Source organism: Penicillium brevicompactum (genome assembly GCF_028827555.1).
Source record: "Penicillium brevicompactum strain IBT 35665 chromosome Unknown utg000006l_segment0_segment0, whole genome shotgun sequence".
Lineage (NCBI taxonomy): Eukaryota > Fungi > Ascomycota > Eurotiomycetes > Eurotiales > Aspergillaceae > Penicillium > Penicillium brevicompactum.
The window spans coordinates 5,241,832-5,265,834 of record NW_026623209.1 but is presented as its reverse complement, the minus strand read 5'-3'; the positions used below and the strand labels follow the sequence as shown (position 1 = coordinate 5,265,834).

The following is a 24,003-nucleotide window of genomic DNA, read 5'->3' as shown; positions in this document are numbered from 1 at the left end:
GACACAATCTCCGCTGAGTGGCACAGTAAGAGAAGAAGACGAAGTCTTAACGAAAGAGTGATAATCTTAGGTGTGATAGCGCTAGGATAGATTGTAATAGTGTGTGTTCATGTACGGAGTACTCGTACAGGGCTATGGTTAATACAAATACTAACACTAAAATCCCCTAAGCGCGCGAACTAATTTGCATTCGTCCAATTTCAATCCGGCCATTCCTCAAATTATCTGACGTTTCCAATTCTCCTGCAAGTACGAAGTACGAAGTACAGAGCACTAAGTACAGTATGTATTGGAGGGATCAGCATCTTTTTACCTTACTTTACCTTTTCACTTCCAAAGTTCTGATTGAAGCGTCTAATATCATTCGCATTCTAATTAGTCTCCGAACAACCCTGGGACAAACCTAGGACCAAAGTACTATACATAGCCTGTAACCCCTCTGTTCTTTGTTGGATGGCAAACAAAGAAATTTATTTTAAAATATGATAATAACGCTATTGACAATGCCACTTCTGCCATGTCTCGCCTACATGATATTGGAGAATCTAACTCCACTGCAAATCTCTTCTTAGGCGGCTTCAGAAGGAACTGGATGGAGAACAATCGGCCTGGACCCAGTGCCTCGAATCTCCCTAGTGTCTCGGCTAAAGACTCTGTCTTGATGACCCCGATCACTCCCAGTGAGACCCCTCAACTTTCACGTGGCCTGGCAGTAGCCCCCGACGCGCCTCCCGCGAACATTCCGTCTCCGGCAAACACGATTCCGTCTCCGGCGCCCAGCACCTGCCTCCCGAGTCCCGTCAATGCCGACTGCCTCCCGTCTGACCCACGACCCGTAGAGGGAAACCATGAGACCATGGCGGTTCGACCCTCTCACGGCGCGCAAGGCGCTCAACAAGCTCAGCAGGCTGTCTGGAACTCTCGGGCGGGAGGTGCGCGGACACAGTCAGTCGCGCAGGCAACACACGCACAAGCAGGACAAGCAGCACAAGCAGCACAGATAACACAGGCGACTACAGAAGTCAGGTCTGCGCCGAGAATGCAGATTGGACGGCTACCAGTCACACCTCCCATTTCTGAGAATACATGGGCTCAATGGAGTGTGATGTTGGACCAGGTGGTAGCTGATTTCCAGTCCAATGGAGTGATGCAGTCCGCTGAAAATGGGGAAGCCAATGTTGTCAAGCCCCGGATTGACCTCATGCGCAGTGCCATTGAACAGCGGGACACTTTTTACGTGGTGCTGCATCAGATATACTGTTTACACACATTGGACCCAACATCCGTCAAAGGCCATGGAATAGAAGTCTTGTCTTATCTACTGGAAGACAACAACAAGATGCACTTCTCAGCCACTTTCAGGTTTGCAAATTTCCCCGACTCTCAAGCGCGGTTGGCGATCCATCCATGGTACACAGATATCCTCAAGAATATCTCTGGGTTTCTTGAATGTCTGACCGAGAAGTGGTTTCGGTTTTGGAAGTCGGCCAACCATCCCCCTTTGGTGACCGATTTGAACTACCACTTTACTCTCTCTTCGCCTACAATGATGTCGGTGATGTTCTTATGTATCGCTCGGCATCTGCATGAAGAGAAATTCGTTGAACGGCTGCAGATATTATTCTCGCGTGATTGGACGGAAAAGAACCAGTGCTGGGTCAATCAAAGTCCCTCTGAAACTGTCCAGGCGCTTGATCAGAGCCTCATACGTGAATATTTCAAATTCCCACGTTTAAGCCCGTCTTCTTCCCAGGCTGCCAGTCCAAATAGACCGGCTGAAACACATCAGATACCGGCAGCGTCAAACTCCACCGTTACTCTAGTTTCTGGAGCCACCCGGACTTCGAGTTCAGCTAGCCCGGCTCCTGTTGAGCATCCTGTTCCCAGCCCTCAAACGCAAATACCTGTCCATCCGGGATCAGTTTCTGGGCCGCACCATCAATTTGGCACTAACCATCCGGCGCAGAACGGCGAAGCTTCAAATATGAGACAGGTCCCTCAAAGAGCTCCGGGGCCGCCGGTTGTCTACAATTACCCGCAGGGTCAAAGGGCAAATGTTCAGAATTTCCGAACACAAAGCCCACAGAGTCCTTTGGTACAATCCCCTCAGATGCAAGGTCCCCACATTGTATATAACACAGCTCAAGTGCCGATGTCAATGTCAATGTACATACAGGCCTTGCATCATGGACAAATTCACCCTTCCCAGGCATTACAAATGGGGTATGGTCAGGGTCCGCATTTTGGAACGTTTTCGTCCCCTCAATACGCGCCAAACCCAACACACCATACCAACTCGCCCGCTCACTCGCCTGCCGCCTACCCATTCACTTTCACCTCAAACCAACATCCACCCCACCTCAGAACTCAGTCACCTCTTTCAGCATCTACTCCTACAACCCCCGTCCCTCCTCCTGGTCAGACGGTCTCTCAGCTTCCAAGGCGCCCAAGTAATCAGCGTGCTTCTGTTTCACACCACCCTACTACACTACCTCCTCGACCGCCAAATTTGGCTTACGCAGCTCCGGCATCTCACCAAGTCCATCCACCTCACCAGCCTCACCAACTTCATTCATCCCACCCTCCATCGCCGGCACCAAATTTCCTGAATACGCCTATGTTTCCGTCACCTGGATACAGAGCACCAATAACGGTGAACGGTGATCCAAGACGACTGGGGCTACATCTAGCGAATCTGCGTGACCCGATGAAGAAAATGGTGAAACTCGGACCCGATGGTCAACTCATCGACACAGAGTTATTCGCTTATTTCGGTGCATTCCTTGTGTTGCCGCAACACATTGATGTTGATGAGCCAAGCTACACCTGGAAGTTCAATCTCAGCAACCATGATCTTGGAAAGTTCCCTCAAATCGCTGCTGCAGAGGCAATGCGTTCTGCGGTCTGGACATTCAAACCTCGCTGTCGCACCGTTCGATTGCGATGTATCAGTCACCCCGGCAATCCGGACTCTTTCGATTCAGCTATGTGGCCCACAAGTGCTACAACTTGGCCCAGCGTGTTCTACATTACCGTGAATGGGAAGGAACTCCATGTCCGCCGCAAGGTTCAGCACATGAAAGACTTGCCTCTGGACATTACCCAACACCTGAAAGAAGGAGAGAACTCCATTCGCATTGATCTGCTTCTGGCTTCTGATGAGTGCAAGAAAAGCAAGTACTTCTTCGGCGTGGAGGTCATGGAGGTTAGCAGCTTCGAAGATGTGGTCACTCTGGTGCAGGCCATTCCGGCCGCGGAATCTCGCGCTGCTATCCAGAAGCGTCTTGCTCCGCGAGACGATGACGACGATCTCGCTGTCGTCACAGACAATCTCACCATCGGCCTTGTTGACCCCTTCATGGCTCGGATATTCAACGTTCCTGCTCGCTCTAAAAATTGTGACCACACTGAATGCTTTGACCGAGACACCTTCATCGACACTCGCAAGTCTGTCCCCGGTCCAAGTCCAATGATTGAAGAGTGGCGATGCCCAATTTGCAAGGCCGACGCCCGCCCACAGCTTCTTGTCGTTGACGGCTTCCTTGCTGAGGTTCACGAAGAGCTTACTCGAACCAATCGATTGAACGGAGCCCAGGCTATCCAGATCAAGGCCGATGGCACCTGGACTGTAAAGCTCAAATCGGATCAGACCTCAACCGAGACTCAAAACCGCTCTTCTGCATCCAAGGCATCCCTCAAGCGCAAGGCTTCCGACACAGCTATTCCAGAGCACCCAGCTACACGCACCAAACAAGAACCAAGAAATCAACAATCGCCACCTGCCTCATCTCGCAGTAATGAGGTTATTGAGTTGGATTGAACCCATCTTCTACTGTTTCTCACCACGAATGAACTGCGCTCTGACCGCAGGCGCGGCGTTTTCTTTTATTCTTCTAATGTTTCTTACTTTTTCTTTTGCGACAACGTCTTTCCTTACCTCTGCATGCATTTACAAGCAAGATACCCCATGCTGCGTGATATCAACATTCATATTTTTATCTCTTTTCATCGCCACAACTGGCACCTGAAAATTGGCTGTCCTTGGCTACTCACTATAGATTGGCTGGCGTTTGGATCGAAGTGGAGCGGATCCAAGACAAGAAAGTAATTCTAGCTTTATTTCTACTTCATAGAATTCCAAGTATCAGAACGTGATCGGGTTCCGTATATGATGCCCATGGCATGTAGGTCTACATGTCAAGAAGCACGCACTACCTAGGTATATTTATGGATGGATATGCGTAAACAACCTTGGAACTTTGGAAGAGTGGACATTCAGATCCCTTCGGCTGAGACTTTGCTATTGACATTAGATTATACAGAATATATTATATTGGACATTTAGATAATATACCAAATGTGTCCGGAAAAGAGGACTATTTCCTAACTCTCCGAACATGGCTAACAAGGTTCTCAATAACACCCTCAAAAGCCTCTTTTTCACCAACAAGGCCGTCCCGGCGCTTCAGCCAGTGTTCAAGCACTGCACTAGCGCGCTGAGTAACCTGTTCCAATTCCTGAACATGCAACTTCAACTCCGTGTCCGTAAGACCACTTAGTGCAGCATCGGTGGTGGCACACAGACGACGAACCGCCGAGAGATCCATGCCCGGCGGAGACGGGTCGTTACGACGGGATGCCTTTTGGCGTGAAGGCGCTTGCCCTTTTTCGAGGTCTGTTTGGGCGCCGTCATCTTTGCGGGGCTGGCTGGCTGAGCGGGGGCTTTTGGCTCCTGACCCTTCCAGGTCGATGGAAGGGAGGATGAGCTTCTTTTGTTTTGAGGCGGGGAGGATCTCGTCGAGATCGACGGGGACGCCAAGTGAGACGAGGAATAGGCGGCGGATGCGAGATTTGACCCAGTTTTGGGGTTGGAGGGGTGGCGGTGCGACGAGCTGGGACCATAGAGAGAGGGAGCGCTCGGTGCTGAAGATTGCGGCGGAGTCTGGGATTGGCTCGACTGCGGGGAGGGAGCTTAGATTTTGTGATGCAGGGAAGAGGTTGTCGAGGGTATCCTGAAGAGAGTTGAGGAGTTCGGATGTTGTGTTGAAGGCGCTGAAGTCAATGAGAGGTGGCTAGTGTGGGTGATCGTGTTAGTTGGAGGATGGTAGTGTTGAGATGTGAGGACGTACAACTGGAGGTGCTTGATGCTGCTGGGGTGGCGGAGTTGTGTCTGCTGGAGGGTCTTCTATATCTTCTGTGCTGGGCTCTTGGAAGCCGTCATCGAAGTCTCCGAAATCATCGTCTCCCATGTCATCCTGCTCTTCTACAAATTCATCAAAGTCATCCCCCATTTCTTGCTCATCTTCTTGCTCGTCGTATTCATCATATTCGTTCGTGTCTTTGCCCAGAGAGAGATCTTGCACTGGAAGCTCGGGATCATCTGACAACGAGACATCAGGTACGGTTTCTACCGTATCGGGTAATGTGTCACTTGGTGAGCTTTGATGGGCCTGTGGGTGTGGTCCTGCCTCTTCATCTTCACCAGTAGGCATGGTTTCGACACGTTCAAGTCGGGTCTCTGGGATATCCTGCTCAGAGACATCGACCTTTGAGGATGTAGGGCCCAGAGCTGGCGGTGTTGGGCTGCCCTCTGAGTCGGAAGCTTTAACCACAACATCAGGCACGGCATCGGCGAGGCGCTTCTCATTTGCTAATGTGCCTGGCACTTCGCCATGGCTGGGCTGATCCGGGTCTACCTTTTCAACCATTGTTCGCGGGATGGGCGAGCCCTCAGGGTCTGAAGGTCGTTCCTCCGACCCCGCGGGCGAGTGGTTCGGGCTGTGTGAACCTTCTGGGACCACTTCGATTTCGTCGGGAACAGCATCTTGTTCCCGTGCTTTGAATGCCGCTGTACCGGGAACCTCGCCATGTTGGGTGCTGCTGTCGGCTCTCTCGACTCGTGTTCGCGGGACAGGGGAAGTGCGACCGGATTGTGGGAGCGACTGGGGCTCTGGATTGCCTTCGCTGGCGTCGGAGAAGTGTTCGTCTTCGCTTTCGGAGACTGCAAGGAGGTAAAGTCAATTCTATATTCTCAAAATACCCCGGAAAAAATGAAGTAGGCTCATACTATGGTCACCAGCTCCTGGGTCTTGCATTTCAGTTGTCTTCCTTGGGGGCTCTAGATGCGAATTGGACAGATCGGACGGCCCCTCCGACATGGTTGCAGCTTGGGCTCAGGATGTTAACATGTAAGAAGGGGCACCAGGATTAATTAAACCGAGGGCTATGGGGTAGTGCGTGAGTGACGACAGTTGTTTCCCTTGCGATCGATTTGAGTCCAGAACATGTTAGCCTTAGGCGCGCTGTTTGTTGTCGCCATTTTTATCAGGTGTCAATTCAGGCCTGATTTACTAGGCTTTTACATCTGCGCGTGCCAAACTCCTTCAGATTATTGTTGCTCCAACCTTGGCTTCTCTGTTATCTTCCCTCATCCCATCCTCGGTCTCTTTCACCGGTACTCTTCGGTCAAGAGCAATTCTCCCCTATCGCTGGATCTTTGATCCACACTGCAGGATCCCACTTCCCTGCTCCGTGTCGCTGGCGCTCTCTCCCCGTCCAGCTTTTTCCCATCAACGCAAGCTCCGTTCACCTTGACCGCGCCAACACCACATCATGGCATTCAACTTCAATCCACCGGCGTCCACCGGCGCATCTGGTGGAGGTGTGTTCGGGTCAGCAGGCAACGCATTCGGTGCCAATAAGGATAACAATGCTTCCGGCACTGGCCTTTTCGGAAACGTTGGAGCTTCAACCGCCGGCACTACCAAGCCTTTGTTTGGAGGAAATGCCGCCACTGGTCAAAGTACTCCTTCTTTCGGAAATGCAGGCGCTACCAATGCGCCCGCTGGTGGCAGCTCGGGCTTCAGCTTTGGCGCACCTAAAACCAGCAGTACCCCGGCCACGGGAGGTCTTTTCGGTGGCGCCGGCAGCCAGACTCCCAACAAGACCGCGGAATCGACCACACCTGGACAGCCTGCTAGCAGCGGATTGTTCGGTGCTCCTGCTACCGGAGGCGGATTGTTCGGTGGTGCTGGCTCCACGGCTACCCCTGCTCCTGCGGGAAACTCTCTGTTCGGCAACAACTCGACCACTCCCGCAGGGCCTCCACCGGGATCGAACGCCCCAAACAGCCTATTTGGGGGCGCAAAGCCCGCCTCGGCTACCCCTTCTACCGCAGCATCTACCACCCCCACTACCTCACAACCATCTAACAACCTTTTCGGTGGTGCAGCTGCCCCCAAGCCCGCGTTTGGAGGAACCACACCTGCCGCACCTGCGCCTACTGGTAATCTATTCGGTGGTCTAAACAAGCCAGCCGAGTCAAGCACTCCCTCGACTGCGGCAGACGCCTCCGCCAAGCCAGGATTGTTCGGCGCGGCCCCCGGTGGTGCGTCGTCACAGACACCGTCTCTTTTCAACAAAGCGCCAGCCCCAACAGGTGACTCCGCGCCGAAGCCTGCATTTGCTCTCGGTGGCGCTTCTTCTGCCACAACTTCTAGCACAACCCCTTCTCTTGGGGCCCCGGCCACATCAGGTGCTACGCCTCAAAAGTCCTTGTTCCCTTCTTTGGGAGGCGCTACGTCCACAGCTGCCCCCTCAACCACACCGGCAGCCGCTTCTGCAACGGGAGGCCTATTTGGTGGGGCTGGAAGCTCTGCTCCCTCCACAACTTCAGGAACCGCATCAACTTCCGCGCCTGCTCCCGCTCCACCTGCCCCCACGGGTGGTTTGTTCGGACAGGCTGCATCTTCTACGGCTTCAAGCAAGCCTTCGACCACTCCTGCAGCCCCCGCCTTCGGGACCCAGACGACTGCCGCTACAGCTGCTCCTGCCACGACTGCAACCACCAGCACTACCGCTCCAACAGGGGCTTCTGCTCTCGGCCAGTCAACTGCTGGTCCTGCCCCTCCCGCACAGTCCCGATTGAAAAACAAGACAATGGATGAAATCATTACTCGATGGGCCACTGATCTCGGAAAGTACCAAAAGGACTTCCGTGAGCAGGCGGAGAAGGTTTCCGAATGGGATCGCCTCCTTGTGGACAACGGCACTAAAGTTCAGAAGCTTTACGGTAGCACTGTTGATGCAGACCGCGCAACCCAGGAGGTTGAGCGTCAGTTGGCAGCAGTTGAAGGCCAACAGGATGAGTTGAGCTCATGGCTGGACCGATATGAACGTGAGGTGGATGAGATGGTCACCAAACAGGTTGGCCCCGGAGAGTCTCTTCAAGGGCCCGATCAGGAGCGCGAGTCAACGTGAGTATCAATGCTGCATTTTCTTACGAGCTGTTCAACTGACAATATCAATAGTTACAAATTGGCCGAAAAGCTCTCAGAGCGCTTGGATGAGATGGGCAAGGACCTTACTAGCATGATTGAGGAGGTGAACGGCGCTTCATCCACCTTGAGCAAGACAAACAAAGCGGACGAGCCGGTATGTCAACGTTCCTCCATATGGTCAACTGCGATGCATTTGCTTACTCATTCTACTAGATCTCGCAAATCGTTCGCATTCTCAACGCACACTTGTCGCAATTGCAGGTCATTGATCAAGGTACCTCCGATCTTCAGTCCAAGGTTGCTGCAGCCCAAAAGGCGGGCCAATCTATCTCTGCCCGTCTTGGATACGGATATAACAACACTGGCATGGGCAATGATAACACCGCGGATGACTTCTACCGCTCCTTTATGCAAGGGCGGTAAATGGTGGATGATGGTCTCTCTTAATGATTTGTATTCGGAGTTATCGGCTATTTGGCACCTCGATGTGCTCTGGAGGATGTACTATTGTAGTCAGGAAATGCTAATAGTCGGTCACAATAAACTGTTCGCATCTGCTTCTACGTCAAATATCTGAGCCCTGGCGCAAAGAAAGGTCCTTGGCCGCAGTTGGAAGTAATCTGATTTTCATATTCTAGTCGTAACTTTTCTTTCTTCGTTACTTGTGTTGCAGGCTGGAAGAGGCTTCCAAGAGATCCAAGACTGTTCTCAATTTAGCCCGTTTCTCACTGGAACGGCCTATAATGCCCTCCATCGCGACGTCTGCAGCCAGCTTGCCATGACGGTTCTTGGCCATCGGATCGGCACCGGCTTGTAGAAGTAATTCAACAAGCTCTGGATGATACCTCCTCGCTGCGAAGTGTAGAGGAGTATTCTTATCTTTGTCTTTTGACTGTATATTGACATTTGCTGCCAGCAATGTCCTTACCGACTCAAGAGAGCCCGACCTTGCTGCTTCATGGAGCGGAGTGATGCCTGTCTTTGTCTTGGACTCGGGATCAACGCCATGCTGGAGCAACAACTTGCACATCCCATGTTCACTACGAACTGCAAGGTGCAATGGCGTCGTGCTAGTATGGCTTGCTTTGGTTGGATCAGCACCTCGCTCCAGTAAGAAAGCAGTGATGCCACCATGCTCCCCGCCAGTACCCCCAAACACATTGGACTCCCAACTCACCGCCGCAGATAACGGCGTAAAGCCAGAGAGCGTCTTTGAATTTATCTTTGCACCCCTGTCTAGCAGGAACTTCGCCACTTCCAATCGGCCGTGGGAGCATGCGGAGTATAATACGCTGTGTCCAGAATCCTCCTTGGTATTTATGTCAAAGCCCAGGTCCCACAATACCTCGACAATGTTGATCTTGCCTTGGGTGGCTGCTAAGTGCAATACTGTGATACCGCCGGGACGCCGTACATCTGTGTTGGCACCACTCTCGATAAGATACCTCACTACCTCGGGGTCGTGTAGGCAGGCGATTTGCAAGGCAGTTTGCGAGCTGGGTGAAAGCGCCTCCAGATCAGCTCCTGCTTCTACCAAAACTTTGGTCACCGCTAGGCGACTTTGAACCCTCCGGTATGCCGCAATATGTAACAAATGCTCTCCCGATTTCGAAGTTGCCAGATTAGGATCTATGCCACTTTCGAGCAGTACACGAAGTACGCATTCTCTGTTGCGGGAGACAGCTATTGTGATGGCTTGTTCCATACCCCCGCGCCCATTCGTAGCGTTGACGTTGGCGCCGTTTGCCACAAGGAGTGCGACGATATTTGCATGGCCTTGATAGGAAGCTTCGAATAATGGGCGACGGTTTGTTGTGGGGTCGATTGCTTCAATGTTTGCGCCTTGTCGGAGGCTTTCCCGGGCTGTTTCCAGCTGGCCATGGGCTGCTGCCCAATGAAGTGCATCTCCATAGTGATGTTGAACATTGTAGTTGTAGAGGAATGAGTTCAAAAGATTATTGCAACGATGATTTATTCTTGCAAATGCATTGATGCTGCTCTGGGAGTCCAGGAACTCTGCTATGTTAAGCAGGAGCTCGTTTGGCAGGGCGTGGAGAGTCATAATGGGGAAAGCGCCGGATATGACAATTGTCTCATGAGGTTGGTTATCTCTCGGTACGAAGTATGACTTGAAGCCCCATTTTTGAGGTGTGGTGCAATCGTAAAGGTGGCTTGTAAGGCATGTCTGGCGGTGTCGCTTGCCAATTTGTGGAGACACCGCGATCTGCATGCTAGTGCTGCTAGTCATCCAGACTCGAGCCCCGGGGTGGATCGCCAAGTCCGACTTTGTCTTATTGACTCAGAATGTACTCAGCATAAATGCTTACAAGTCCTCGCAATTGATCTGAGGCTACAAATGTTACAAGTTTTCAAACTAGAGACCACCTGAGCAAAATGTGGAGTGGAAATAAGTGGTTAAGAGAGTCCATGTATGCTATGCAGAGTAATGTCTTATTCAAGCACAGATGCTGGAAATCAAAAGATCTCAAGACAGCAGACAGCAACGATAGCTTGCTAGAGGGGAGATGGTATTATACATAGCAGCCGAAGTGCGTCATATCAAGCAGATGAAAGGGCGCTGGTAATTTATTGCTTGCTCAAGCCATCACTGTAAACAGTCGTCAGCTATGCGTTCGCGTGCGTGCCAGAGACAATGAAGCAATTTGATAGAACCAGGTTTGTGGAGGAGACGAGCAAGGACGGGAAAAGGTCACGGTTTTACTCACATGTGGTTCTCAAGCTCATCAAGGTGCTTGCGCTGCTCGCCGATCTTCTTCTTCAGTTGAGCAAGCCTGCCGATGAGGTTAATTTCCTGCTGTGGGCAAGGCTTCATCCGCTGCTAGCTTTCTAACTTACTTCTCGAGCTCCTTCTCACGGATGTAAAGGCTCTCTGTGGCAGCTTCACGGCGGTTGAACGAGTCACTGAAGGGAAGTTAGCGAGGAACAAGGATATGGATGATGTCATCCAAACAGGACAAGGCAGACAGGTGACAATGTTGGTTCATTGCAATTGCACCCATATTCCGCAGTCAAGGTGCATGTCACTTACCCGGAGGTCTTGCCGCCAGAGCTGCGGGGAGCACCGGTGTCACCCTCACCCAGACGAGGGACGGCAGCAGAGAATGAGCGGGTGAACACAGCCCGGCTAGCGGTGTTGGCGGAACGGACAACGGATTGACGAAGCATATTGAATGGATAGAGAGATGTTGATTCAGGGATGAGCAAAAGTACAAGATGAGGAGAAGTAGAAGTAGCCAGAGCTTCCAAGGCTCTACGATGACGTTAGGGTGCCAAGGCACGTCAGGTGATGATGATATTATGTCAGATCATGCCCAGTCATGTGACGGAAATTTCAAAATTCTTCGATAAGTCGACGCCCTCTCATTCGATTTCGGTAGAGGTACATGACTTGATCATGGGGACACAGACGGGATGAGTTCATGAGGTGGCTCGAGTCTTCTAGTTCTAGATGCCCCAAAGTCACCCCGTACCATCCCATAATGTGGTATACAAGTACATCGTCTCCAAAGTAAGGAACCGGGCGATTAGCCGCTGCGGAATGGGGGATGACGCTGTAGAGGCCCACCGAACCACACAGAAAAAGACGAGATGATTTGAATACAATGGAGGATGGGGAGGTCTGGGATATTGTAATAGACTAGAAAATAAAATAAGAAAGCTCTTGTGACCACGAAAAGAGACTCCTAGTGCTATTTAGTTCAGAAATAACGAAAGTGGGTTCCCAACAACAGAAGGCGGTGTTAAGACTGCCCCCCCTCTTCCTCCTCTCAACTTCCCTCAATCAACTAACCTCCTATTCTCCCTGTTCATCTATTCTCATCCATTTCTTTTTTTCCTTCGCCTTTACCTCCTTCACAAATCAGGTCAGTGTTTCCCTGTCGTTTTCCAGTTCGATTCACTGCCCTCCTGCCCCTGTTTCTGTCCCCCCTCGACCATCACAAATCCCACACACATCCAAGTCTGGCCATGGAAGAGACACAGAGCCCCCACTCCCCATGGGAAAAAAAAATCACAAAAGTACATTCAAGGTCATATCGATGATGATTCGCGCCACAATCTGGATGGCGGTATAGACATGGATGTTCTGCTCTGAACTCCTTGTTTACCCGTTTCCCGCGACCGCTCTCCTTCGAGACCCAACTACACTCGGACGGGAGACTGCTGCGGTTACGGATCGTCAAGATCGACCTTGATCTGACTCGACGGTTGAATTTGGATAATGTGTGGAGAATTGATCTGGTCCTTTCCCTTGCCCCCATGTTTGCTTGAGGGGTCAATGCCTACCCCTCGTCATCGTTGGCACTGCGAATGGCGTGATTACGAATACCTCCATCTCGAAGACACCCAGAAACTTTTATTTAAATGTGAAACTAACTTGTGAATGTAGAAAACACTCTTTCACAATGGGTCAAGAAGACGCTGTTTACCTCGCCAAGCTCGCTGAGCAGGCTGAGCGCTATGAAGGTTGGTTACGATGATTGTCACGGATTGCTCGCTTTTTCTGACGCAGTAATGCAGAGATGGTTGAGAACATGAAGGTCGTTGCCTCGGCCGATGTTGAGCTCACCGTTGAGGAGCGCAATCTCCTGTCCGTCGCCTACAAGAACGTCATTGGTGCCCGCCGTGCCTCTTGGAGAATCGTCACCTCGATTGAGCAGAAGGAGGAGTCTAAGGGCAACGAGTCCCAGGTCACTCTCATCAAGGAGTACCGCCAAAAGATCGAGGCCGAGCTCGCTAAGATCTGCGACGATATCCTCGAGGTTCTCGATGAGCACCTCATCAAGTCCGCCCAGTCTGGCGAGTCCAAGGTCTTCTACCACAAGATGAAGGGTGACTACCACCGTTACCTCGCCGAGTTCGCCATTGGCGACCGCCGCAAGGGTGCTGCCGACTACTCCCTCGAGGCTTACAAGGCTGCTACCGAGATTGCCTCCACTGACCTTGCCCCCACTCACCCCATCCGTCTCGGTCTCGCCCTTAACTTCTCGGTCTTCTACTATGAAATCCTGAACTCCCCCGACCAGGCTTGCCACCTCGCCAAGCTTGCTTTCGACGATGCCATTGCTGGTAAGTTGGAGCATATGCCCGGTTATATGTACCAGTATCCAGACTAACCCGTCATCCACAGAGCTCGACACCCTGTCCGAGGAGAGCTACAAGGACTCTACTCTCATTATGCAGCTCCTCCGTGACAACCTGGTAAGTTGATGGCCTTTATCAAATCCTATGAATCCACGCTGATCGTTTTATTCTAGACCCTCTGGACCTCGTCCGAGGCTGAGGCCCCCGCCGATGGCGCTGCCCCCGAGGTGAAGAAGGAGGAGGCACCCGCTACCGAGGGCGAGAAGCCCGCCGAGTAAACGAGTAACACATAAAAAGACCTTCATGATGGACCCACGTCCTCAGGACGGATGGGACGACCCAGAGAAGGCGCGCATGACGGTGTTCTCGGCGCAAGGACATAGATTTGAGATCAAGGGAGGATCATGAGATGCACTTACTTCGATGCCGGTTTATAGTATCGCCGAGACTCGCAAGGGTCGGCGTGAGAACTAAGCCGATATCTACATTGCTTCTGTGGGCTGCTGTGCTTCGGATCTTTGTCTTTGCTTTGTTATGTCCGTCGTGCTCTCTGTCTGGGGATATCCTGTCTCTTTTCGTTTTTCATTCTCCCTGTTATTTTGTCTACTTTGCCTCTGAACTACCCAAAGAGTCCCCTTGCGCGCACTCAGCCCCTAACACATACACACACGGATCACAGAAGTTTTTTTTAAATCAGTTCCTTATCAGGACTTGAACGAGGGTGTCCTGCCGATCCATGGCCTGGCTTTTTCTCCCCATTTTCTTATTCCACTACCGTATCTGTGCCATATGGTGTTTCCCTTTTCTCCTATCTCGCTAGACCTGGTTTCGAAGATCAACTCGTATATTGCCATAGCAATTGCTTAGCTCAACCTTGTAAACATGAGGCTTGTGCTAACATAACTTTTATCTTTTTTGCTGGTCCACAGTAACAAAGTCTCCTGCCCAGGCACGCACATTTGACGCAAGGATATCCGTTGAATGCACCCACGTGGTATGGTTTCATGAACCTTCCATGTATTTCGACGCCTATTGACTTGGGGTGGCAGGGCACATGCAAGTTTATGGATACCCAGGCGGCAATCGTTCAGCTTGCGCCCACAAGTAACCCTGGGCAAGCCAAAAGATGGAGAGACTGGGCATTTCCCGTGCCCAGGTGGGTGTATCCATACTCCATACTCCGTAGAGAATCTCGGAATTAGAGCGTTTGAAACGATTTACGTATTCTCGACATCGGGATCATGATTTATTAGAAAGAAAGATGTCAATGAGTTGTTCATACGTAGCCCCAAGAGCCTGTTATGACAAGCATTGGTCGTCCACACTACAATACTCGACTAGTTCTACAGACACACAAAACCGATGATATTTGACATCCAATTCACGGATATTCCGGGTACCAAACAATTATGTATGGGTGGGGGCCATAATTCAAAACTTTGCATATGTCTCTACCCACCGGGACTGAGAGCCCTTGATGATATCAGTGGCTGTGTCCGCTAGGCGCTGACGAGATGATGCGCAGCCCCTATGGTCCCAAATCTCGGCTGATCGTCAGTGAAGCGGCAAGTTCCATTGGACATATTATAATGACTCATTGGCGTGTTCGCTGGCACTGTATGTACATATGCAAAAGCTCTGCGTAATCGTCGATCCTGTCGGCAGAGGGAAGTGATGAATCCACCGAGGCGCTGCCGAATTTGAGCCAGGACAAGGGGTCCTTGGTTTTGGGGATCTACGGAAAGATGGTTGGAATTGAAATTGAAATTGAAAAATGATTTCCATTGCTGAGATAGTTGAAACAACAATACTACCAGCTATGCGGGCCCGATGAAAAGGGGTATGAGAACAGAAAGAAAAGAAAAGAAAAACGAAGAAAGGGGGACTTGAGACATGCGCTCCTCAGGAACGAAAGGTGGCAAGTGGAAGAAAGGAAAACAGAGCCGCAATGATATTATACAATGCGACATCTCTTTGTCCCATGGGTGTGAGATCAGACAGTGAGATCAGACATCCCAGGTACAGAGAAGAAGGGAAGTGAAAGAAAGGTGGAATAGAGAAATTGAGGAAATGAGAAACGAAGACAAAAAACGCAGATGTACAGAGAGCCCCCCAAATAGAGAGGGCATATGAGAGGACAGATAGGCAGATAAATGGACTGCTCCGAAAGACCCCTTAAGATGCTTTCCACTTTCGATGTCGTCCTGCTGTGGCAGTGACCGTTAACATGCAATGCCAATGCCCAGCAGACATTTCCAGTGAGGCTCCAGTAAGAGCCGTTCAATCAAACCGAGTCTAGTCCCAGTCCCCGAAACGCCCAAGGTGCTATGCATCAAAAGACAAAATAAGAAAGAAAACGAGGAAAAAAGTACACGTGAAACATGTGTTCACAGATCCGCCGAAGAAACGCCAAAGTAAGAGAAATAGGTGGGGGAAGAAGAGGCCCAATGATATCGACAGAATTGGAAAGAGAGGCAGGGTGGCCACTGCGTTGAGATGAGAGTAAGGATGCACACCGACTTTGAGGATGATGCAAGAGGATCACGGATATCAAATGCCAAGAACTCAGGTGGCGAGCCACTTGACGAACATCAAGTCACAGGTGATCCCTTGAGCTCCCCCTTGAGTGATAGAATCGATTTCAGCCTCATCACTGGTTCAGCGGTTGTTCCCGATTGACCAGGGGGATTGTGGAGACAATGATGAGAGTGTGGCGTTGAAGCGAGAGTTGGTAGTGAGTAGCCACTCGAGCCAGTCGGGTGGCAGGTGTCGGTGTGTGAGAAAGTGGCGATAGGTGAGATTTTCTTCCCGGTGACTGCTGACCCATTGCGGAGGGAGAAACCTCGTGTTGCCAGTAACCCCAACCCTGTCCTATAGGACCGTAACGTGTGACATGCTATTCTCGTTTTGGCATGCACTCAGAGCGACCGATTGGACAGTGGGACGAGAAAGAGAAACACCCGACCGATGGTCTTGTCGTAAAGGGCAAGTGAAAATAAATCAAAATTCGGTAAGGGCGACCATGAATAGCGCATTGAAAGGTATACTGTCGTAGAAAAAAGGCGATCCTCCCCGATTTACGTCGACGGGAAAGGAGATTGCACCTTGCAATATTTGTTCCGGTGGTCAGTTTATCGCTGCGCTTTGCGTGCTTTCGTACTGCGGGTCATTTCGCTCTTGGTCATGTTGCGAGTGAGACCACCAATGTAGTCTTGTAAGATCTTGTTCTCGTTTTCCAGCTTGTCGTGATCCGATTTGACGGCGTCGATGCGCTCGGCGAGAGCCTGTAGAGACGATTGAAGTGCCTTGGCCTGTCTGTTTTGTTCCGAAACTGATTAGTTTCTGGGGTTTTCTGAATGTGGTTTCAATTAGTGAAACATAAACCCGACTCACTCTTTCAAAGTCTGTCTGGCTTCCTTGCCCAGACGTTCCAAATCAGCGGAATTGCGTCGTGGGCTCATCGCACGGGCATCATCGGGAGGAAACTCTTCCTCCTCGATTTCGATTTCGGGGTGGTCCCGAGGGACCAGGATTGACGCGCTGGGCTTGCGACTCGCCATTCTGGGTCGTTCTGATCGGCCTCGACGCTCAGTTTCTGCGTCGGATATAGATGAAGATGATGAAAGGGATGACATATGCATGCGGCCACTGTCGTTCGGTTGCGGCAGGGTATCAACAGGAGAGGCTTCAGTCATCTCTGTATCTGTTGCCATATGGATTACTGCTCACGAAACGCAAGATCGAATAGGAGTCCAGGATGGCGGTGTGAAGAATATCCCACGGCTTTGGAGGGTGGAGAGGGTTGGCGGATTGAAATAGGCCGGAGGAAAAGCGGCGGCTGATGAACGACCACGGTCTACCCCTAGCGATGTACCCCAGACGAGAAATCTGTGTTACGCTTGAGGTAGCTACCGGGGTCGGTGAGACGTCGAAAAGGAGAAGGAGACGGGAGATGTAATATTGAAGACGACCGAGGTCGACTTTTTCGAGCAAGTTGACCGAAGGCAATTTCGAGTTGTGTCGCAGAGAGGGGAAGTTGGAAAGGGTGAAAGAGAGTCGTCAAAGGGTGGAAATTTCTTTTCAAGGCGTGAAAAGAAAGAACAGAAGGTATCAATAATGACAGGTGAAGGGTGAAGGTCAAAGAGATGGAGAGGGAGAGTCTGAGAATACCCGAAAAGAGCTTTGGGGGAAAAAGGAAGAGAGTTTAGGTATCGGCGTTACGGCAGAGGGCAGTACATCTGGGTGACTTCGGTTGTGGTGCGACGGGTGCGGTAGTCAGCGGTACCTAAGGAGTTCCGGGTGGATTGTCTATCTTAGCACCTTTTCAGTAGGTGGAGGAACCCAAGTCCCTTGGTTTGAATGATCATCCCCTCCTAAAAGAGGTTTTTTTCTTCTTTCTTTCTCTTTCCACTTCCCTTTTCTACTTCATGTTTTCTATATGTCCTATGTACAATAAATTAATCGTGTGGGGAGCGCGTGGCAGCCACATTCAGAGAGAACAAACATTCAAGACCAATACCAAAATAAAAGGAAATAAAAGGAAAATATAATGTTTACACAGAAAATCGAAGAGTCAAGAAGGTTTCTAGGGGAGAAAGAAAAAAAGAAAAAAGAGGGGCTTGCAAATGAGAGGCGCTCAGGAACCCAACTAGCCAACTAACGGGTTTAGGGCCAACTGGCTCCTTAGATTCCCCTTTCCACTCACACCTTCCCGACAGGTACCCGGTACACCGCTGTTCCCTATCTGCGCCGTGGTCCGATCAAGTACTCGATACCTCCCCACCGCCATGCCATTTGAGAGGTTTTCGTATTTCGCTTTCACACCTGACCGGCTTGACCCTTAATACTTCCGCTTCGGGGAGTTCTTGGATGGCTCAGATTGTGTATTCCCTCTCTTTTTCAAACCCTGTCACTACTGATAAATTCATTTTTCGCAAATCTATCAATATCCATAGATACAGACATGACGGCACATGTAAAATGAATACCGTCTTCAGGGGAGGAGGGGGGGCATGCAATGTCGATCGAGCCTCAGAGTAAAATAAGACCTTATTACTGGTCCACATTTATCATTCACGCGGACATTGCCTCTATAACGTCCATACAGAATATAGATAGTGTACCTGTATGGAGTACGGGGCACGATATAAATGGATATTACCCCGTTCAATATGGAGTATTACTTAATCGGTATAGTTGTACACAAACAATGACTTTCCCTGCTTTTGGTGGCAACCATCCCGGATTCCAAGGGGGAAATATCGCCCTGGGGATCGGCCGAACTCCCGGATTTTACTGTTGATACTTGTTTCCCGCGCATTTTACTAAGATCGTGAGTGATATTCCAAATACCAATGAGATTCGTTCCGCGAATACTGTAGTATCAATTTGTATTTATTTTGTATGGGTCATGGCTCTAATCATCGGTAATGGACATGAAATGAGTACATTTGAACATCATTACTGTCGAAAGGAAAATAGTTCCGAACCAAAAGCATCCCTTAGCCGCTTCCACCGCCACCAAAAGTAACCCGGTAGATTTCACGATGGTAACCGGCAAAGATGAGCAGTGTCCGCGACATTACTCGTACATTGTACAAAAGTGATGCAGACAATTCAGTGGCACACTGTAGTCTTGCTCCGCACCAAGCCCGCCTGTCGTAATATCCCGCAACCAGTCACCATCTCCGGTCCCAAGCCCACACCCTCACAACCAATGTGCGCCCAACGCTTGGGCTTCAGACGATCCATTCCCGTGGGTTTTGGATATCCTTCATTATTTGATGGAACGTGAGCCGAAAAGAATATGAAACTGATTCATAGACGCCGATCTTGGAGACCGAAGGCTTGAAGGCCCCGGTGTACGAGTATCCTGCGCACAATGTCCTCCATACGGAATTACAAGTCCGGGGTACGGAGTACTCGTCAATGCTAAATGGTGGTAAATTGTACTCTGTACTTCGTATGAGAAGTTCTACACTGTACTCCGTACTAGCCGTTACAGATTCCACTCCAGGGCTGTGCCGAGTGATGAATTGGCATCTAACCTGCCGACGCCACTCCGGTTTAAGATTCTGAACCCGGGGATAGGTAGTAATGTTCCGCCGGGGCCGGTTCCACGAGGAATGACAGCATCAAACCACATTGGCGGTCAATTTTGAGGATTTAGGGTTTCGGTACTCATCTATTTCGTTTGGGGAAGAACTTGAGGCTATTTTGGCCGACTTCGCGTAGCCTCAGCACAATGATGAATCTCAAATATTCCCTACTAAATCTGTTTGCCCCAAAAGTCTTGGCTTTGCTTATGCCAGTGTACAGATAACCCCTCCATGGGGAGTGTCCGCCCAGTGGCGTGCGTTCCTAGATTCCGTGAGTCAGATGAGATCTCGAGTATAATAGCAATACGATATAATCACATAATGTTAGACGCTCAGGCCGGTACTTGGAACCCTAGTGAACACAGGTGTAACTACGAAAAGTGTACTCCGTACTCCGTACTTTGCTTCACCGAAGTCTTCCCAGAGAGGGGGCGTGTGACACCCTTAGGCCGCAATGTCAAGGTCGACGCTAACAAGGAGGGATTGCGAAAGAATGGTATAGTACCACGCTATCGAATATTTGTATATTGGCCTTTCCATACGGAGTACTCCGTGCTCTATAGGTACTCCGTATCAGGACATGGATATTGAATATTCTTAGCGAAGATATAATTATGGTTTTCCCCACCAGAAGCGGCAAAGAAAAAACGTGGAAAACGGGGGCAACTGAGACAGTCAACATCAGACCATGACGACTCCCCCTGTGATACTCCGTCCTATTATTACTCTATGAGACAGCGTACAAGTCCAACCTAGAAGCAGATTTTAATCACAGTATTTGCAGATGGTTTTTGTAAGCCCCTTGACCTCCAAAACCCAAATACCCGCCGATCTGCAGGTGCTTGGGTCAATTTGTTCCCCCACCGATACGAACGCGTTTCGTCCCCGTCAAATCAACGGAGGCGTCAAGGGAAGTTTGGTCGCTTAGGTGGGGTTGACTTTTGGCTTTTTTTTGTGGATTTTCTTAGTGGTCGCATTCCCGTCTTTGAACACACCCAATCACCTGGTTTTGGATTCTGTCCTGTTCAAGTCATGCTCCGTACAAAGCACGGAGTACGGAATACAGTCACTACATTGTGCATACTCGTAGTGCGCACAATGTCTCTTGGTATGCCGTGCTCCATCTCTGTTGGTGGTACACATATTGTAGATATAATGGAAACTTTGAGAATAATTCCACTCATTCTACGGAGTGTGTCTTGATTCAACGCGCTTTGAATGTGCATACAGATCTTGTGCACGTACTTGTATCTATCAATACCAGTGTTGCAGCAACTATAGCTTGGGGTTTCACTGGTGACTTGATGCATACCAGTCCATCAAAACCCTACATCTACAAGCACAGAGCCTGTATATTGTCACGAAGATATAGCGGAACTCGCCGGTTGCGGGAAAAGTTATATGAGGCTCCCCCGGGGCCCTCCTTCTCACGTCCAACAATGCCCGCGAAGGTTTCACTCGCCACATGTTCATTGTTCAACTACAATGGATCATGTGTACAACTTGACTCAGGTCAACCGAGCACGGCATGAGGTCCAAATTGAACATAGCTGATGACGTCGTCCACGGGTCCTTCAGAGACACGAACCACATTTGACACCTCAGCCTCAGAATGTCTTACAATACCTTCCGCTAATCGCCGGACACTCAGACTACTGTACACTAGAAAAACAACAAAGACAATTCATGATTGCCTGGGGTTCGGGTACCCCTTCTTGCAGATCCGGCGATCAAGCAATCCTGTTTTCAGATCTGAATTCCTGTTTTGTGTGCCGTGCTCCTTGTGGAGATCGATCCATCTGTGGAATCTGGAGGATTCTGTGCCAATCACCCTGTCCGGAAAATTCACCAGGGCGGGATATCTGATCCACGGATCTGATCTCAGCTGGAGGTGAAGGTCTGTTCTTTTTGACCGGCCATCTTCTTTGCAAGCACGAAATTGAGCAAACTTGGAAGATCAGCCATGGCAGCTTGTTGGAAATGTCCACACAGAATTTCTCCTATGATATGAGACTAATGCTCCGGGGGTGGTTTAGTCTTCAGGGTGAAAGTTCGAAAATGGCTTTAATGGTTTTGAGGGCCTTAGCCATGGAATAAGGATATGAAGCTTATTCACAAAAAGAAGAACAGAAAGAAAACGACAGACTAGAACTCCAAATCTAAGCCAAAGCATTGCATGCAAGTAAGGATGTTTCTTTACAAACCTAACACCACGCCGAAACACCATCCCGGGCGCTGCATCGGTCATGGTAGGGTATCATAGGTTTGCCATTGGTACAAAGCTCTCAGCACAGCGATGCCACCGGACTGGGTCTCCACTGTACGACCGCGGCCACGATCATTGTAATCTGTGGTTCTGAAGCTTGCTTCCAGAGGACCTGAGTCTTTCTCAGGATTGCGGTAATCAACAGCCCCCTCTGGTATCGCGCTGCTATCAACGAGCCCATCTGCCTCAAGCTGGCGATATCCGCGTCCCCACCAGAAACCAAACTTGCCCTCGCTGTCGCGAGTCATCAAAGCGGCCTGCGCATTGTGTTGAATCCAAGGGCCGTAAGTGCGGCACTGGTCCAGGTGTTGCTCATAAGCTTCTTTCCAATCATTGCGTTTGGGGTTGCTGCGAGCTGCGTGGGCCAGGAACTGTTCTTCTTGTGGCTGAAGAGGTCGACAGAATTCGGCCAAATGGTGGAAGAAGATTCCCTTGAAGGTCTGTCCATCTTGTGAACAGGCTGCACTGGCATCGCAGGCTTCTTCTAACACGCCGCCACGACCTAGACCCTTCCATTGGCGACTGGAGATGTGTGGCCACCCGGTGGCTTGTAGTACTTTGTCGACCAGCTCATAGCCGTCCTGTAGATAAACCAGGGACAGTGTGGCAATCCATAGTCCTCTCAGCCCGCTGAGAATGACTCCCTGGTTGTATGTATAGACCATGGTATTGAGCTCGTCGCACTTGCGCGAGCCAGGATTCGACGTGCTTCGCCAGCCGCTGATGTGGAAGCCGTCGGCGTAAAGACCACCAATACCAGTCATGTTCGAGCCCTTGAGCCAGTTGTAACCATCGATTGCAGCTTTGAGATGGACAAGGTTGTGCGGGTTTCCTTGTGAAGATCCCACGCCATCCGAATTAGAAACAAAAGGGGCGTCAATGGGGTCACCTGGGAAGTAAAGATACATCTCAATACTCGCAGAGATGTAGAGTTCATTTGTGATGGCATTCTTGTATGGCAGCAGATAAGGGCTCCAGATCATACCGCCATCGCAGAGGACCTTGTCCCATCCAGCGGAGGCAAGTTCATAGAAGATTCGTGCTCTGTGTGCAGCAGAGGATCGGAACTGGGTACCATACCATGGGCTTCCAGAGCTGGTATTTGAGGATTGATAGTGGAGATCTGAGTGAAGGTTTTGGAACTTGATGTTCCCCAACCATCCCAAGACGATCCATAGCATGTCATCATATGCTTGATTCCTGACACTGAAGGCATTTTCTCCAAAGTAAAATGCCGAGGTGTCACTGAAGAACCTATTAACCGTATTCTCGAGTGTAAAGAAGGAAAGTCCCTGCAATTCATCCGTTTCGGGAATATCCAGCGGGCCAGAGGATAAAGATGACAATGCCGCAGAAACGTGAGTTCCCAACACAGCGGCGGTCCAATCGATGCTGGTCGGCCACGTGCCTTGCCATAGCACAAAGTACTTGTCTTGCATCACTCCCAGGGCATCAATCAAGTTTTTCAATGTATCAAGAATAGGTTCGTGAGTTGACTCTTGAGTCGCCGGATCAAGGGCTCCCGACGACTCCTTCGAGGAGCCATCATTCGGGATTGAAAGTTGAGATGACGTAGACGCTGGTCTCATAACATCTTGAGGCGGATGTACCAGAGAGTAGGCCACGTTTGATAGCGATAAGATGCATAGGATAAGGATATAATACAGAGATTGGAACCCTGAAGGGGGAGGACATGTGTGGCGGGGAGCCATTCTGAGGATAAACCCTGCCAGAACCAGTTCCCCAGTCACAGCGACCTGGAGACCCTAAAGATATAAGAAAAAAGTCGGCAATGGCGAGGTTACAAAATGAGGAAGAGAGCAAGCGATAATGCCATGCGCCATGCGGGGGAGCGCCGACCCCGGGGTCCACGCCCGGGCCCGTTTCGGCTTACTTAAGGCGCTACTGACCCAAGATCGCGCAGGTGAGCGGTTCATGGGGCTATTCTGCTGATTCTTATAAGCCTCCTGATTGCTAGAGGATGCAACATTCACTCCGTTTTGCTATGTACTTTAGGCTAGTTTCACATGGTAGTCGCGTGATGCGCTCTGCAGGGGAGTGTCTATATTCGGGAGAGCTAGCAACTGGTAACTGCACCATCAGGTCATGAAGCCGTCAATATGCACTAGGCATTTGATAGGTTCACAGGAAGAATCAGAGGGCTAGCAATTGTGCTGGTGAATCACACCAAACTAGGACACCTGGGCAGTAGCTTCCACTGACATACGGAATCGATTGCTGGGATTCAGCACTCCAA

At 50.4% G+C, this 24,003-nt stretch overlaps 8 protein-coding genes across 8 annotated transcripts; 3 read left to right on the top strand and 5 right to left on the bottom strand.

The window, feature by feature from the left end:
- Positions 1–517: 517 nt before the first annotated feature.
- On the top strand, positions 518–3,820 carry N7506_010215 (MIZ zinc finger domain protein; the record flags this gene model as incomplete). Its single annotated transcript, XM_056959508.1, has 1 exon — positions 518–3,820. One exon carries the CDS (start codon positions 518–520, stop codon positions 3,818–3,820), a length of 3,303 nt encoding a protein of 1,100 aa, XP_056808898.1.
- Positions 3,821–4,376: 556 nt separating this feature from the next.
- On the bottom strand, positions 4,377–6,158 carry N7506_010214 (DUF5102 domain-containing protein; the record flags this gene model as incomplete). Its single annotated transcript, XM_056959507.1, has 3 exons — positions 4,377–5,072; positions 5,130–6,001; positions 6,068–6,158. The coding sequence occupies 3 exons, from the start codon at positions 6,156–6,158 to the stop codon at positions 4,377–4,379; spliced, it is 1,659 nt and encodes a 552-aa protein (XP_056808897.1).
- A 454-nt stretch (positions 6,159–6,612) lies between these two features.
- N7506_010213 (putative nucleoporin Nsp1) lies at positions 6,613–8,702 on the top strand (the record flags this gene model as incomplete). Its single annotated transcript, XM_056959506.1, has 3 exons — positions 6,613–8,255; positions 8,310–8,433; positions 8,493–8,702. 3 exons carry the CDS (start codon positions 6,613–6,615, stop codon positions 8,700–8,702), a joined length of 1,977 nt encoding a protein of 658 aa, XP_056808896.1.
- Positions 8,703–8,937: 235 nt separating this feature from the next.
- Positions 8,938–10,341, bottom strand: N7506_010212 (ankyrin repeat domain-containing protein; the record flags this gene model as incomplete). The annotated part of the gene is made up of 1 exon (XM_056959505.1): positions 8,938–10,341. One exon carries the CDS (start codon positions 10,339–10,341, stop codon positions 8,938–8,940), a length of 1,404 nt encoding a protein of 467 aa, XP_056808895.1.
- A 524-nt stretch (positions 10,342–10,865) lies between these two features.
- On the bottom strand, positions 10,866–11,465 carry N7506_010211 (uncharacterized protein; the record flags this gene model as incomplete). The annotated part of the gene is made up of 4 exons (XM_056959504.1): positions 10,866–10,887; positions 11,006–11,071; positions 11,136–11,201; positions 11,329–11,465. The coding sequence occupies 4 exons, from the start codon at positions 11,463–11,465 to the stop codon at positions 10,866–10,868; spliced, it is 291 nt and encodes a 96-aa protein (XP_056808894.1).
- Positions 11,466–12,703: 1,238 nt separating this feature from the next.
- artA (14-3-3 adaptor artA) lies at positions 12,704–13,660 on the top strand (the record flags this gene model as incomplete). Its single annotated transcript, XM_056959503.1, has 4 exons — positions 12,704–12,764; positions 12,819–13,367; positions 13,429–13,499; positions 13,556–13,660. The coding sequence occupies 4 exons, from the start codon at positions 12,704–12,706 to the stop codon at positions 13,658–13,660; spliced, it is 786 nt and encodes a 261-aa protein (XP_056808893.1).
- A 2,853-nt stretch (positions 13,661–16,513) lies between these two features.
- Positions 16,514–17,095, bottom strand: N7506_010209 (short coiled-coil protein; the record flags this gene model as incomplete). The annotated part of the gene is made up of 2 exons (XM_056959502.1): positions 16,514–16,697; positions 16,776–17,095. The coding sequence occupies 2 exons, from the start codon at positions 17,093–17,095 to the stop codon at positions 16,514–16,516; spliced, it is 504 nt and encodes a 167-aa protein (XP_056808892.1).
- A 4,629-nt stretch (positions 17,096–21,724) lies between these two features.
- On the bottom strand, positions 21,725–23,458 carry N7506_010208 (putative glycosyl hydrolase; the record flags this gene model as incomplete). Its single annotated transcript, XM_056959501.1, has 1 exon — positions 21,725–23,458. The coding sequence occupies one exon, from the start codon at positions 23,456–23,458 to the stop codon at positions 21,725–21,727; it is 1,734 nt and encodes a 577-aa protein (XP_056808891.1).
- Positions 23,459–24,003: the final 545 nt, after the last annotated feature.